General features: G+C 39.1%; 3 protein-coding genes across 3 annotated transcripts; 1 reads left to right on the forward strand and 2 right to left on the reverse strand.

Annotated features, from left to right (window-relative positions):
• Positions 1 to 311: 311 nt before the first annotated feature.
• On the reverse strand, positions 312 to 10,419 carry LOC126693632 (protein MAINTENANCE OF MERISTEMS-like). The gene is made up of 7 exons (XM_050389685.1): positions 10,286 to 10,419; positions 3,297 to 3,388; positions 2,407 to 3,185; positions 2,211 to 2,298; positions 1,641 to 2,036; positions 678 to 1,548; positions 312 to 572 (listed from the first exon to the last, which is right to left on the reverse strand). The coding sequence occupies exons 2-7, from the start codon at positions 3,384 to 3,386 to the stop codon at positions 523 to 525; spliced, it is 2,274 nt and encodes a 757-aa protein (XP_050245642.1). The 5' UTR covers positions 3,387 to 3,388; positions 10,286 to 10,419; the 3' UTR covers positions 312 to 522.
• LOC126691495 (disease resistance protein RGA2-like) lies at positions 8,951 to 10,588 on the reverse strand. Its single transcript, XM_050386531.1, has 3 exons — positions 10,286 to 10,588; positions 9,801 to 10,161; positions 8,951 to 9,582 (listed from the first exon to the last, which is right to left on the reverse strand). Exons 1-3 carry the CDS (start codon positions 10,586 to 10,588, stop codon positions 8,951 to 8,953), a joined length of 1,296 nt encoding a protein of 431 aa, XP_050242488.1.
• A 2,612-nt stretch (positions 10,589 to 13,200) lies between these two features.
• LOC126691496 (uncharacterized) lies at positions 13,201 to 14,679 on the forward strand. The gene is made up of 2 exons (XM_050386532.1): positions 13,201 to 14,222; positions 14,307 to 14,679. Exons 1-2 carry the CDS (start codon positions 13,201 to 13,203, stop codon positions 14,677 to 14,679), a joined length of 1,395 nt encoding a protein of 464 aa, XP_050242489.1.
• Positions 14,680 to 14,962: the final 283 nt, after the last annotated feature.

Genomic DNA, 14,962 nt, shown 5'->3' on the forward strand with positions numbered 1-14,962 from the left:
CAAATATTGCACAATAATGAATCTCAATCGAGAGTCAGCCACAAGCATCACAATGGAACTCAAATCAATGACAAGTCCTGCCCCTCACAATTTAGGCTCAAATCAATGACAAAATTTAATATGGCAAATGAATCAATCCAAAAAGAATGTTATATGAAGGGGTTTTTTCCTTGAGCTCAAGTGTATCTCAGTTTTTAATGTAGACATGACTACCTTTTGGCCAAATACCACCTTCTCCTAAATTTACTAGAAAAAAAAAAAAAAACAGTTGTGCAACTGAAACATAATTTACATAAGTTATTCTATAGATCTCAAATGGAAATTTCTGAAGTTCATTGGCAGAATTTTGCAAGTTACGAACAAAAAATATATCAGATTGTAAGCCCAAATGTTCATGTTCATTGCCAAAATATATGTGCTACTATATATATATCACCAAAGAACAAGAAGATCCTATACATGACAAAAAGATCCTACACCATTACGAACCCAAAGTAGCACAAATTCTTGCCCATTCTTGAATCATTCTCGTTTTCTTCTCCTCACCGGTTCTTTGACTGGTCTCACCTTGCCTGAAAAGAACACAACAAGAACACAACACAAGCAAATATTAATATGCAAATGATTTAACTATAAAGCGATGTATATGTAATCGGTATAGAATCAAACTATAGTACCATGTCCAGTCCCACATTCAGGAGGATGTGTCCGTGTGCGTTGCGGCCTTCGTGGCCGATCCTCGATGTGCAAAGGCTCTGGTGGGGGGGTGGGTATCTGTGTCTGGATGAACTCGGTATGCACAAATTCAGGGGGGACAGCAACAGGGGTGGGTCGCCCAGGAGTGGGCATGAACCTCATCTCATCTCTACCATGTACAACTGCGGGAGCAAGGTCGGCAGTCAGTGGGGGAGACGTACGGGTGGTGGGCAACGGAGATATACTAGGAGATGTGGGTGGGCAAGTACCATCGCTCCTTATGGATGGGGACCCAAATGTGTCTCTATGGGCAAACGTATGGGATGGACCCGCATCATCGAGTGCCATGGAGCCTACGTCATAAGCAGTGTCGTCCCACATCTCATCTGTTGTCTGACTTGCTTCCTCCATGGTGTGGTTATGCACGGGTGTGTGGCGCCGAGTAGATGTGGGCACGGGTGTGTGACGCCGACTAGATGTGGGCACGGGTGTGTGAGGTACGGGTGTGTGACGCCGACTAGATGTGGGCACGGGTGTGTGACGCGAACCAGATGTAGGACGCTGAGCAGATGTGGGACGTCGACTAGATGTGGGCACGGGTGTGTGACGCTGACCAGATGTAGGAGGCCGACCAGATGTATGACGCTGGCTAGATTGACGGCCTCCACGCCCTTGACGTCCACCTGCTTGCCGACCACGTCGTACAACTGGTTCACTTGTGTTGCCCACGTCACGTGCATGGTCCAAGGATAACCGACCGATCTCTTCAACAGCTTGCAAGGCATTAATACAGTCGGTGTAGATCTCAGACCCTGGTTCGCACTTCATTATAATGCGCAACTGCGATTCAACCTGTCAGAAATATACAAGAGTAATGTTAGTAGGTTTAACTAAACTATGCGAAGCAAAGTACATTTATAACGAAACAGTCTTTGTAAATTTACCAAAGTGTCCCAGTACGAAGTCTCTTTTGTAATATGGTGAACAGTGCGGGGACGAAACCAAACCATATACTCGTCATTGTAGTTCATCTCCCTGTGAAAGGCCGGTGCATCGGCAATTGTGGCGTGCGTAGCCCATTTAGCAATATGCGGGGCATGTATTTGGGCCCAATCTTCTTGGTGCTTGCCCTGGAGGGTGATCTTGTGCAGTTCAATTGAAGTATCAACATCTTCTGGTATGCCTTGCTTCATCCCAAACTGTCGGAGAACACGTTCGGGATGATGGCCTTCAACCACCCAAAAATGTATGAGCGGCACAATAGACCTCCATATGTGTTGGCCTGCCGTACAATATGTGGGTAGAGAACGCAAATAATTTCTGTACGGCTCCCAAACAATCTGCAATGATTCAACGGATGCAAACAACCATATTAACAATATAATTAGAAAAAATGTGTAACGAATGTGAACAATACATGTAACTCTGAAATTAAGAATGTTTATTTACTCCAAAGTGAATTGTAAGTACAAAAACTACATGCCAAAGCGGTTCCCCCTTGTAAGACACGATACCTGATTTGGCCGTAGTGAAGTAAGCGACACACGATAGGCACGTAGGACGTGCATCGAATGTTCAGTTGTTATCTTAGCCCCTTTCCATCTAGCAAACAACATAGACATAACCTTCATATTAGTTACTTACATAATTCCCATGTGAACAAAGTTAATGAAGAAATGTAAAACGGTAACTATCTAAGATGCTACATACCTGACAGCAAGTGGACCTGGAGGCAGTGCCTGGTGTGGATGCCTCATCACAGGACATATGTGGGGAAACCTCGCCCACGCCCACAACTGCACCAATAGTAGTGCACCCCCAATCTGCTTGGCTGTCTTCTCTGATGCCTTACAAAGGTGTCTATAGAGCCAACTTAGTGCTGCATTACCCCAACTATACTTCTTTCCGTTGCTGATTGGATCGAAATATTGCAAATACCTAATTGAGATCCGTTCTCCAGACTTATCCATAAATAGCGTACCACCTAACAACTCCAATATGTAAAAACGAGCATACTTCTGCACAAGCGCCTCAGGGGCGTCAACCGGGAGAGGGTTGCGAAACTGATCCTTAAGCCATTTGGCTTTTATGCTCGCCCCTTCCAGCACTCCAGTGTTCTTTTTTTTTCCAAGTTGTCTATCTGGCGGTTGGTACCCTAGCAATCTATGGCAGACGTCACGCCAACTGCCCGTCGAGGGTATAGTTTCCACCAACGGCAAGCCATCTACAGGTACCCCCATTATAACCTCCATATCTTGTAGTGTGATGGTCATCTCATCGTGGGGCAAGTGAAATGAGTGTGTCTCCGGCCGCCATCTCTCCACCAACGCTGTGATCAATGTGTGGTCAATGTCCATATGTGGGACCCGAAGCAGCCCATCTAACCCCGCATCAGTGATATAAGCGAGAATTCGTGGATCTAACCCATCTACCCCTCCTTCAAGCAGACCTTTGTCTCGGTGACGACAAGTCAATACACCTGGCGCTTCCTACAAATAGAGCAGCGTAGTATTAATAATAATTACAGTACCACATAATAAGTACGCTTCAAAGTTAAATTCCGCCCATCTTTCGACTACATATATTGAACAAGTGCATACCTCGCCTTCCAAATGAGCATCCCAAAGCAAACTTGAACGATGCTCATCCTGCCTCGTCAACAAAGTCTGTATAGCTTCATGTGGGTCCATATCTGGCATTTGGAAACAACATCAAGACAGTCTTATTTATTTATTTTTAATTATAAACAAATTTGTCTGAAAATGGCAACATTATTCATCTAATACAGCCTTTCACTGATTTAATAAATTATTTTAGAAAAGTTAGTTATCAAAGCATGTGTTTCGACAATTGATTCATTTAACAAATTAACATTTCTTTTGATAAATTAACATAGTATCAAAGCATGTGTTTCTACAATTGAAACTTATCTCTACACTACTAAAATAAATTATAAATAACATAAAAACGTGTTAAAATAATAATTAAATTCACTATTTTTTAACATGAGACAGAACTTTTTATCTTGCAATGTGTGCATGTGCATGAGTGCGTGAAAAGATTTGTGCAGCTCATGGGTCCGGGATACAATTATAATTTTCCGAGTAACATTGGAAAGATATACATTTGGACCACAATACCAAGTTCCCGTTCACATTGGCAATCAGTATTCTCAAAACCATATCAGTTTCCTTAAAGAATAAGAGATTGCAGTCATTAATAAATTTTAATTGATTTAATTAGTACAAAATCTTGAAATAAATTTTGATGCTGTCACTTTTCGCCATTTGGGTTATTTACATACCAATCACACCCAAAAAATGCCAAAAATGTAAGCGCATCATGGGTAGTTCAATTTTCTTCTCAAATATAGAGTTTCAATGGCTTATTGACTTGAATAAAATGAATTACAAAAAAAATTTGAGTACGCGATTGTGTGGTGCAATAACATTCTTCACAATACAAATTGCATAAATTCTCTTTTTAATAAATCTAAAATATTCAAATAAACTTGCATATTCACATTTGCATTAACCCAGTATGCTGAAAAAAATATTGGAGACAAAAGCCACTGCCATTCTTGAACAGAAAGAAGCAGCAGAAAGAATGAAAGAAAACAAAATCAAATAGAAAATGAAGAAACAATAAAATTCCAGCAATTATGAAATAATAGCACCACAAGTATGGACTGAGGTGTGAGCCTTGTCTTCCTTAACTATATTTAGCAAAAAGAATAACATCTTCCATGATATGCGTATTGAACAATGTTGGAAAGATCAATACATGGGGAGGGAAACTACAAAGTACAAATCATGGAGAACCATACAAGACCAAAACGATCACAAATGTTGCTTCTTATTTTTATAAGTGCAAATTCAACCAACAAGTTACAAGCTTTCCTCTTCACATGGTTAACTTGCTGCTTTAGACTTGAAAAGAATGAGACTTGAGAGTATTAACTCTAAAGTTTTAAGGATTATTAGAAGTTCACCGTTGTATAAAGAAGAGAATAACAGATTTCCATATGTTAGTTTCAAAAAGAAAGAAAAACCTATGAAATTCTTCCAACTTGAAATTTGAGCTCTAGTTGCATATATTGTCTGGCTGTGAGTCTATGACATCAAATGGTGGACTAAGATCTCAACAGAAGGGGAACAAAAACAAAGACAAAAACGAACTAAGTACATGCATGTATGACTTCAATACTATGTTAATTGTTTGAGTATCTATTTCTAATTTAAGAACAAAACTATACCTTAAGGTAATCCTAAAAGGTAGAGTCACAAAAAGGTAAAATTAATTAATTTCACCTATAGCTAATATTAAGTGTAATGGTGCTAATAACTAATACTCCAATATGTCTCAGTTAGCAAATATATTACTGACTGAGAAACTAGAGCCTAAGATTTTAGACCCATCTTATCAAACTACAAGTTAAAGACTGAAAGGATGGAAACCACTACAAATGATGTTTTCAATTTTGGGGTTGTGCTACTTCAACTTTTGACAGGAAGAAAGCCAGAATCTCTGTTTAAAGAGGTATGCTCTATTTAACATGTTGTCTCCCATATAGTTTAGCATGTTACTATTTTATAAGTAGTTTTTTCACCTAAGATGGTAAATTCCAGTGGATTAGCTGAATATATTTCTATTGTCAATTGTCACTGATACAGGCAAGGAATGCAATAATGAAAGGAGGAAGCATAAATGCCATGGCAGATCCATGCTTAAGTGGGGCTTATATTGTAACTGAATTTCAAAATGTATTATCGATAGCTGTTCAATGTACTACTCCAAATGAACAAGAAAGACCAAACATGGAAGAAGTCTTACAGAAACTTGAAGAAACCCATATTTTAAGTCTAAACCATGGTTTTCAAACCCGGACCGGACCGTACGGTCCGACCGGAAAAACCTCGAACCGCTCCTTTTTGCGGTTCTTTAAGCTTCAAAAACCGTTCAACGGGAAAAAAATAGGGACCCGTGTGAACCGCGGTCAGACCTCACGGTTTTGAGAACCGTGATCAGACTGCTTCTCACGGTTCTCTACTTCTTCCCTTTGATCTGAACCTTTAAAAAAAAAAAAAAACACACACACACACACAGAAAAACGGATCCTCATCGACCAAACCATACCGAGCTTTGGGCCGACTGAACGAACCGATGCCAACGAACGGAACTTGATGACCTTTCCGACGCCGGTGCAGTGACACAGTCGGAGCTGATTTTCAAAACCGACCCATATATAAAAATAAAATTAAGGGAAAAAAGAGAAAAACATTCTTAATAAATTACTAGAAAGAAATCCTACTTATGCCCCCAACACAGAAGGTAATATTTTCTTGGTAGATTACATCTTAGCGTCGCCGTTGATGCTTCTTCCGTATCTGCAAAAGAGAGAGCAGAGTTAAGCTTAGAAATTGACGAAGAGAAAAGAAAAGACTGAAAATTGAAAAGGAGAGAAGAATGAAGTAATCAGATAAGAATAAAAGAAAGTGGAGGTAGGTGGGCATTAAAAGAAAGTGGGGGTAGGTGGAGGTAATGCCACGTTTTGTTTTCTTTTTCATTAAACTTTTTTTTTTTTTTTTTTTTTTTTTTTTTTTTTAAATTAGAGTGCCACGTTTATCTAAAAAATATAAAAATAGAAAATCAATACACTTTTTTTGATAATAAGTCCACAGTTAACCAAAAATATATATATATATATATATATATATTAAGAATACTCCTCTTTTAAGTTTAATTAATTAATTTATATTTTAAATAATTATTAAATTAATTATGACGTCATCACGGTTCGACCTCGGTTCAACCTCGGTTCAACCTTAAAAACCTTGAACCTCTTCCTTTTACGGTTCAATGAACGGTCCGGGTCTGAAAACCTTGGTCTAAACTTCAAATCCAATTGCAAGAATTTTTGAAAAAAAAAAAATGTTTGGAAGTTGGAACCAGCAATGCTACAAAATATGTTTTATGGATTTGTATTATATATTTCTCATTATAAAATTAAGTGCCAACAATGGTCAGTCTTGCACACATAGAATTGATAGGTCTGGTCCTGAACGGTTCAATGATGGGATCAGCCTAAGGGATTGGCTTAAACCTGGGCATAGTAAACTAAACAAAGCTGAAAGTGTGCTTATATTCAGGCAGATTGTGGAGTTAGTGGATTTTGCACACTCTCAAGGAGTTGTCTTAAATGACTTACGGCCATCTTGTTTCTTTTTACTGCAATCAAGTAGAGTTAAATACACTGGTTCTTCTACTTGATGTGAGAGAATTAGAGGGTGTGATGTGTCAAGAATCATTTCCGAAAAGGCCATTGGAACAAAATGAGCATGCCTACCTTAGTTTGGGTGCAAAGCAGCGAAGAATATGTGAGGAAATGAATTCTATTAAACAACAGCCTTACTTCATGACTAATGGTGGCTTCAGTACTAAATCAATGAAAGAGACTGAAATTTCAATCACTGGTCCAAAAGATTCAGGACAAACTGAACTTCAGTCTCAAAACAATTCCAGCTGCCAAAATAAATCAGTGTGTGAGGCGGCTCCAACTAAGAAAGCAGACTCAGCTGCAAAGAGGGCTCGTCAAGCTGAGAAAAGGCGCATCTACAACAAATCCCGCAAATCTGAAATCAAGACCCGCATGAAGAAGGTGCTTATTATACATTCTTGTAAAGAGGACTATGTTTAATTCTATTTTTGTTGTGGGCTCGCACTTTATCTGGTTTTAGGATAGTTTTTATGTTCGATTGTTCAGTAAAAGGCTTCTAGATATCAGTGATGATATAATGATATTAGAGCTAATGAGCTCTGGCTCGAATGGCTTCTTCCCTTGTAAGAGCAAGGTAGGGGGTGTGGTTGTGGGTTCAAGACCCATACAAGGTGTGTGTGTAAATTACCAATATATAGAAAAATTAATGGTATAATGATGTTTTATATATTATTTCAAACTGAAATTTTCCTTTTAGATTATGAAGCTATGTATCAAATCATCTTGATATGAAACTTCTCTTTTTGTTTAAGAATCATTAACAGGGTCACAATAAAGATCAAAGATCTGCTTTTCTTCAAATTAGTGTGATCTATCTACTATAACATGAAAGGCACTTCCTCCTATCAACATTGGCAGCCTGACGATTCTCAGCACAACTTTGGAGACCTAAATTCTTATGATTTTTATTTCTTGTTTTTGTTGTTGTTCTTCTTCTATATTTCATGTGTGGTTAAACTAAATCAAATAAAAGGGTAAAGTTTATGCACAATATCTTAGGTGCTTAGGTGCAATATATGTTTCCCAATTATGTTCAAACACAGCTGCATTGAAGTTACTTGTCTTTGGAAATATAATATTGTTTGTGTTTCATTGGTCAATGCAACCATGTGTTTGTATTTATTTGGGGAACCTAATGTACAAAACTTATTTTTGCCTAAATTTTGTCCCAAATTAAAATATCCTTTTTAATTTTTAATTTTTAATTTTTAATTTTATGTTTGGTCCATATCTGAATGAAACATCCATGTCGATATCTAGATTGGTATCATTCCTATATCTTTAAATTATTGAGGTAGAATTTGGGGTTTCAATCCGTAGGCCTCATTATTTGCTGACTTTCATGGACAGAACCTTTCATGAGTGAATCCAGAATTGAACCCAAAAGACAAGCACAACCAGACCAACATTCTAGTAATCACCGAAAAATATAAATTAACTAACTAACTAATTTGATCAAAACCCAGAATCAAACTATGCATAAAAATAACAAATTTACAAACAAAAATACCCACAAGCTGAACATGCAAGCTGAGCGAGACATACCTTGTGAGAGGGAGACCGAGACCGAGACGGAGACGGAGAATGAAGCAGATCGCGAGATTGAGAGGGAGAATGAGAGTATTTGCGAGATTGAGAGGCAGAATGAGAGTATTTGTGTGGAAATAGCTTTAGATTGAGAGGGAGATAGCGAGATTGAGAGGTTTGGTTTGTGGGTATGTTTTGCTCTGGGTAACAGATGGTTTAAGCTCTGGGAACATATGGTTTAACTGTGGGGTAATAGGGAGACAATGTGGGTGAGCAGTACTCGAGCCTCAGGAGCTCGGGTACCAAGTTTATTTTTTAAATTTTTCTGTTCCAACGTCAGGTGCCACGTTGGAACAGAAAAATGGGGTACTCGAGCTCACCAAGCTCGAGTACTACCAAAGGTGGTACTTACCTATTTATTTCCTAAACAGTGTTTCGGACCAAAATATTTCAAAAATTAATGCTAATGGGCCAAAATGGCCCTGCATCAACACTCAACTTATGGTCCAAAATTGAAACATGTCTAGCCTTTTCAAATTTGTTGGTGTGATTAATGTCTTCAATTAAGCAATAATCATTTTGTGCAACATATAACGAAAGATCATGTAACAAATCATGCATTTTAAATGACCAAACAATTTTGCCTTCACCTTCAACTTCTTGAAAGAAAGATCTTGATAACAACTCTTTTAAATATTGTTCTCCAATATCTTCCAACTCTTCAGTACTGTTGTTGGGCTTTTTGAGGAGCCCATTTGCCATCCAACACAGAATTAAGTCCTCATTATTATATCTAAAACCCTTTGGATATAATGAGCAATAAGCAAAACATTTTTTTAAGTATGATGACAATTTATTGTAACTCAATCTTAATGCAGGTAAAATGTCGTTTTCTTTTTGCTCTAATTTCCATATATCATTTTCCCTTATAGAAATCCAATCATGCTCCTCGGTTTTAGAATAAAGTAAGCTCCCTAAAGTCTTCACAGCCAAAGGAACACCTTCGCATTTTTTCACAATTTCCTTTCCAATCTTTACTAGATTTGGATATTGTTCATGCTCTCTTTCCCTGAATGCGCATCCTAAGAACAATAACAAACTATCATTTTCTGGAAGACCTTTTATGTCATGGATTGGTCCAGGAGCCATCACTAAGGCAACTTTGGGGCTACGTGTAGTGACAAGAATTTTACTTCCTCGGCCTCCTATTAACAAATTCTTAAGGTCAATCCATTTGTCACGATCCTCGTTCCAGACATCATCCAAAACAATAAAGAATCCTTTTTTTCATTTAAAATACTTCGTAATCTAGCTTGCACTTCATCCAGGCTCATGTTTTCACTAATCCCACCACCTGCCAATTTAAGCAATTCTTTTGCCAATTTTAAAACGTTGAAGTCTTCTGAGACACACACCCACATTTTGGGGTCAAAGTTTTTAGCTACCCATTCATCATTATACACCCATTGAGCAAGTGTAGTCTTGCCCAGACCTCCGATTCCCACAATAGAAATCACATAAATGTTATCATAATCATTTGGGAGCTTCAAAAGATCTATGATCTTTTGCTTGTCATCAGCCCTCCCAATAACATCACGATCACGAACAAAGGAGTGGGTCTCCCTGTGCACAATACGATTATCATCGAGTCGCATCTCAAGCTGAAATTGATCTCTATCCTTTTCTAATTGCTATCAAATCTAGCCTCTCTCTGATCCCCTTGACTCTATGACCCATTGTATTACGGAAGGCAAGCGAGTTAGAAGATGAAAAGAAACAACATACCTTTCTGCCAGTGCTTCCATATTTTTTCACCACTTGCCTCCGTAGATCTTCAAACTCGAATTCATCCAGCACATCCATGGCATCATGAAAGACAACTTTGAGTCGCTCCAGCCAAACGCTCAGCAGGTGGTTTGTTGCTTGCTTCTCCTCAGCATCCAGCAGCACGGCTTGGACGGTGGACATGGTATCCTGAAGCTCTTTCAAATCGCTTGCAATGTTCCGTGTCAAGGAAATCTCTTGGGAAGCAAGGGAGCCTAGCTTCTCGATAACTTTTTCTGCTACGGAAAAGGCCAACTCCGTCATTTCCCTTTTTTTTTGGAGGTGGAGGAAGAGAGGAGTTGCGGACCTTGCGGTTGCTGTGACTTTGGTAAATGAGAATGTTGGTTGGTTTTGCAGTGGGGTGATACTACTGCTGGTGTGAGTCAGTGAGTGTGAACAAATATTTTGTTTCATAGGGAAACTTAAGATGAACAGAGAGGACAATAATAAGGGAGGAAAGTACAACGTTTCTTCTTCACGATAAGCTTCTGGAGAACGCGAGAAGAGTGAACAGTGACGAGAGAACGTGAACAGTATAGAGTGATCAGAGAAGAGGAAAGTGATGGAAGTTGAGTATACCTTTGATCCTCCCGGCTCAAAAGAAGAGGATGACAAGTTAGGACGTAAGTTCCGTTTGGATTGAACTTATTGTTACGGTAACTGAAAACTGAAAACACTATAGTAAAATAATTTTTAAATGTGTGAAAAGTATCGTGGGACTCATTTTTAATATTTTTAATACGTAAACAGTGCTGCTATAGTATGTGAACAGTATTGTTACAGTACGTGAACAGTACTGCTACAGTATATGAACAATAATTTTTGTCTCTGTACAATAAATTTACTGTTCATGCGCTGAAAAAAAAAAAAAAAGACGGAAACGTGAAATGAAAACGTGAACGTTGGTTTCAGCTGAAACCAAACGCTCATGTAGTGTTAAAAGATTTAAAGAAAATACAAGGGTGAGGCAAGCTTTTCAGCATCGCGTGCCAGTTATCTATAAGGATACATTATTGGGGGAGATTCCAAGTGCTTATGAACATGCTTTTAAGTTTGATATAGCCAGAGAAGAGGAGGAAGAAGCATAGCCTGATTTGGAGCCCCTAATCGAAGGTATGGTTGATGTTAATATTTCTAGGGAGACTATGTCACGCATCAGAGAACCCTGGTCTAAGGTGTTGATAGTAAAAGTTTTTGTTAGGACTGTATGATTTAACTACCTTTCTTTTAAAATCAACGAGTTGTGGAAGTCTGTGGCAAAAATGGATTGTGTGGATTTGGGGAAGGACTTTTTCCTGATACGGTTTGATTGTGTGGATGATTATGATAAGGTGTTGAAAGGGGGCCCTTGGTTTATTGGTGGCCATTTTTTGGCTATTAGACCATGGAAACCATATTTTAAAGCTTCTGAAGCTAAGCTGAATTCTGTGGCTGTTTGGATCAGGTTTCTTGAGCTTCCTATTGAGTTCTATGACAGAGCAGTCCTTAAAGATATTGGTAGTGCCAATGGACCAGTGCTGTGTATAGATTCTTATACTACCTCTGGGTCAAGGGGTAGTTATGCAAGGCTTTGTGTGTAGGTAAGAATTGGGAAGTGTAGGCAAGCTGTGTTGTATGAGGGCATTTCTGCGCTATGCTTTAGTTGTGGCCGACTTGGTCATACACAGGAAAGATGATGTTATAGTATTAAGCAAAGTGAAAAGAGTGGTGAGGGTGATGAAGCTGTTAGAGTTCAGGAATCTAGTCAAGAATCTCAACCAAGTCCCAACTATGGGCCTTGGATGCTGGTCACAAGTAAACGAAGTGCTTTTTGTAATAGATGAGGACCCACAGTTGGCAAGGGTAATTCGGCTATAGAAGGGCAAAAGGGGAAGTTTAAGTCTCATTTAGTGGAGGATGATGTAACATCTAAATCTTCTTTTGAGGCTTTAGAAGACACAGTGCATGAACCGGCATGTGAGGAGGTGACATGTCCAAACCAAAATGAGACTGGGGATACTGTGGAAAATGACATGCTGTCTATCCAGGTGGGCCAAGCAATCACTATGATGGATACACAAAACAAGAAAGCTGAGGCGCCTCTTAAGAAGTTGCCTCAAAACTCAAAAATAAGATCGTCTAAGAATCTAGGGATTAAAAACCCTAAAGGGGTGTTTGGTTTGTATTTTTAAACAATCATTTTCAGTTTTTAAACAACATTTCATATATTTCAATGCACTTTTTTACCCACACGTATTTCCACAAATATTTTTAAACAACAATTTTCAGTTTTTAAACACATGTACCAAACGGACCCTAAACCTTTGAAACGCCATGTTGTGTCTTCAGGTAACAAAAATTTGAGTAACCAAGCATCGTCACCTAGCTCTCAAGTTGATTCAAATGGAAACAAGATTTCTAGGATTGATGCCACTTCCTCGGTCAGGATGGGCAATTTGGCATAAGGGCAGAGTAGTGGTGATTTCAGACGAAATGGTTGCTCAGATAAGAGCTGCTTCAACAGAAACACCGGGGTGGTTCAATCCAACGCTGTGCAATGCTTGGAAGCATCTATTCCCTATAACACCTACAAGCATCAGAATAGGGGACCTTGCTCTGGACCATCTGGCGTGGTCTCAAACGCCCAATCCTTGATGGAGGTTCATCACAGACACTCCTCTAGTATCTTGGGAGGAGGCGGAGACTTTAAGCAGGCAGCGGAGGCCATCTGTCATGCCTCACTTCGACGAAACAAGGTGGATCATCCAGGAGAAGAGGATTGTGGACTTTAGAGGATTGGCTTCAGCCCACATGGGGAACCACCCTATGTTGAAGTTGATTCAGATTCTTGTCCCGATCAAGAGTTACGATATGTTGATTTGTGCAGAGAGGATATAATGGGGATTCTCAAGTATTTGATGATATGGAAGCCGGAGTGGAATTCATCCAATGACCTTCTGAGGAGACTCGGTTGGTCCATGGTGGAGGCTGCAATGATGAATCCTAATTCGGTGGAAGTTCTGTTGGGTCAGTTTGCTCAAATGAATATTCTTATGTGGAATTATAAGGGTGCATTAAACCTTGATTGTAAAAGAAGGATTTTCGAAATTGCCATTAACCATAATCCTGCAATTATAGTGATCACGGAAACTAGAGTGGGTGGAGATAGGGTTGAGAGGATTATTGCTGACCTTCCATTTGATGGTTTTATCTTGACGAAGACCATTAGTTATGCTGGGGGCCTTTGGGTGCTTTGGAAAAAGGAGGAAGCAGATATTGATCTTCTTCCAGCCACGGAACAAGAAATTCATGCTACTGTTAAGGTACGTTGTTCTAATTTGACCTGGTTTATTTCAACTATTTATGCTAGCCCTCGTTTGGCTGAAAGAAGACTTGTGTGGTCCAACCTTTCAGAAATAGCTAAGCTCCACAATCATCCCTGGTTGATGCTTGGTGATTTTAATGAAGTTTTGAGCAATGAGGATAAATATGGAGGGAACCAAATAAATTTAAATAGGGCCATGGAGTTTAAAGACTGTTTAGATAACTGTAACTTTTTGGATTTGGGCTTTGCTGGCCCAAAGTTTACTTGGACTAATAAGAGGCCTCTTACCAGCCTTATTCTTGAAAGGCTGGATAGATGTTTTGCTAATCCTAGATGGAGAATGTTATATCTTGAAGCTACGGTTACCCATTTACCTAGGACTTTCTTAGATCATTGTCCTGTTTTAATTGAGGTGATAGGTAGTAGAACAAATGTTGTAAATAAGCCCTTCTATTTTCATACCATGTGGCTTCTCCATCCCCAATTTCCTAAGGTGGTTGAGGATGCTTGGTCTGGGGATAGGTCTCTTATGGCAACTATTTCTGAGTTTACCACTAGAGTGAAGAAGTGGAATTATGAAGTTTTTGGGAATTTGTTTGCAAGGAAAAGAAGAGTGTTAGCTAGATTGGGTGGAGTTTAGAAAGCGTTAGCCTGCAATCCGTGTGAATCTCTTCTTAGATTGGAGAAATGTTTGATTGAGGAGCATGCTGGGATTATGCTTCAAGAGGAGGAATTTTGGGCATTAAAATTTAGGTTGAATGCGGCCACTTTTGGGGATCAAAACACTTCGTATTTCCATATTACTACAGTGGTCAGGAGACAAAGAAATAAAATTAGTTGTATCATGGATGGAAATGGTGAATGGCTCTATGATGAATCTAAAATTAAGGATCACATCCAGCTTGGGTTTTCCAAACTTTATACAACTGAAATGTGTATGGCTCGAATGGATTCTCCTATTGCTAAATTCTCATGCTGTTTTCTTTCTGAGGAGGAGAGAGGATGGATGGGTAGAGAGGTGGATGATGTGGAGATCAAAGATGCCTTGTGAACCCTAAAACCTTTTAAGGCCCCTGGACCCAATAGGTTGCATGCCGTGTTTTTTTAGTACTTTTGGCAAGATGTGCAAGCCTCAGTTTGCTATGAAGTTAAAAAGGCCTTCACACTAGGTACTATTCCCGAATACTTGAACACCACTTTGATTACGCTCATTCCTAAGTGTGATAACCTTGAATCTTTGGCTAAAATCATTACTAAGGTGTTAGTAGCCAGGATTAGGCCTTTCCTTCATAATCTCATCTCCCCAATTCAGACTGCTTTTGTTCCGGGGAGAA

This window comes from Quercus robur, chromosome 7, assembly GCF_932294415.1.
Source record: "Quercus robur chromosome 7, dhQueRobu3.1, whole genome shotgun sequence".
NCBI classification, from domain to species: domain Eukaryota; kingdom Viridiplantae; phylum Streptophyta; class Magnoliopsida; order Fagales; family Fagaceae; genus Quercus; species Quercus robur.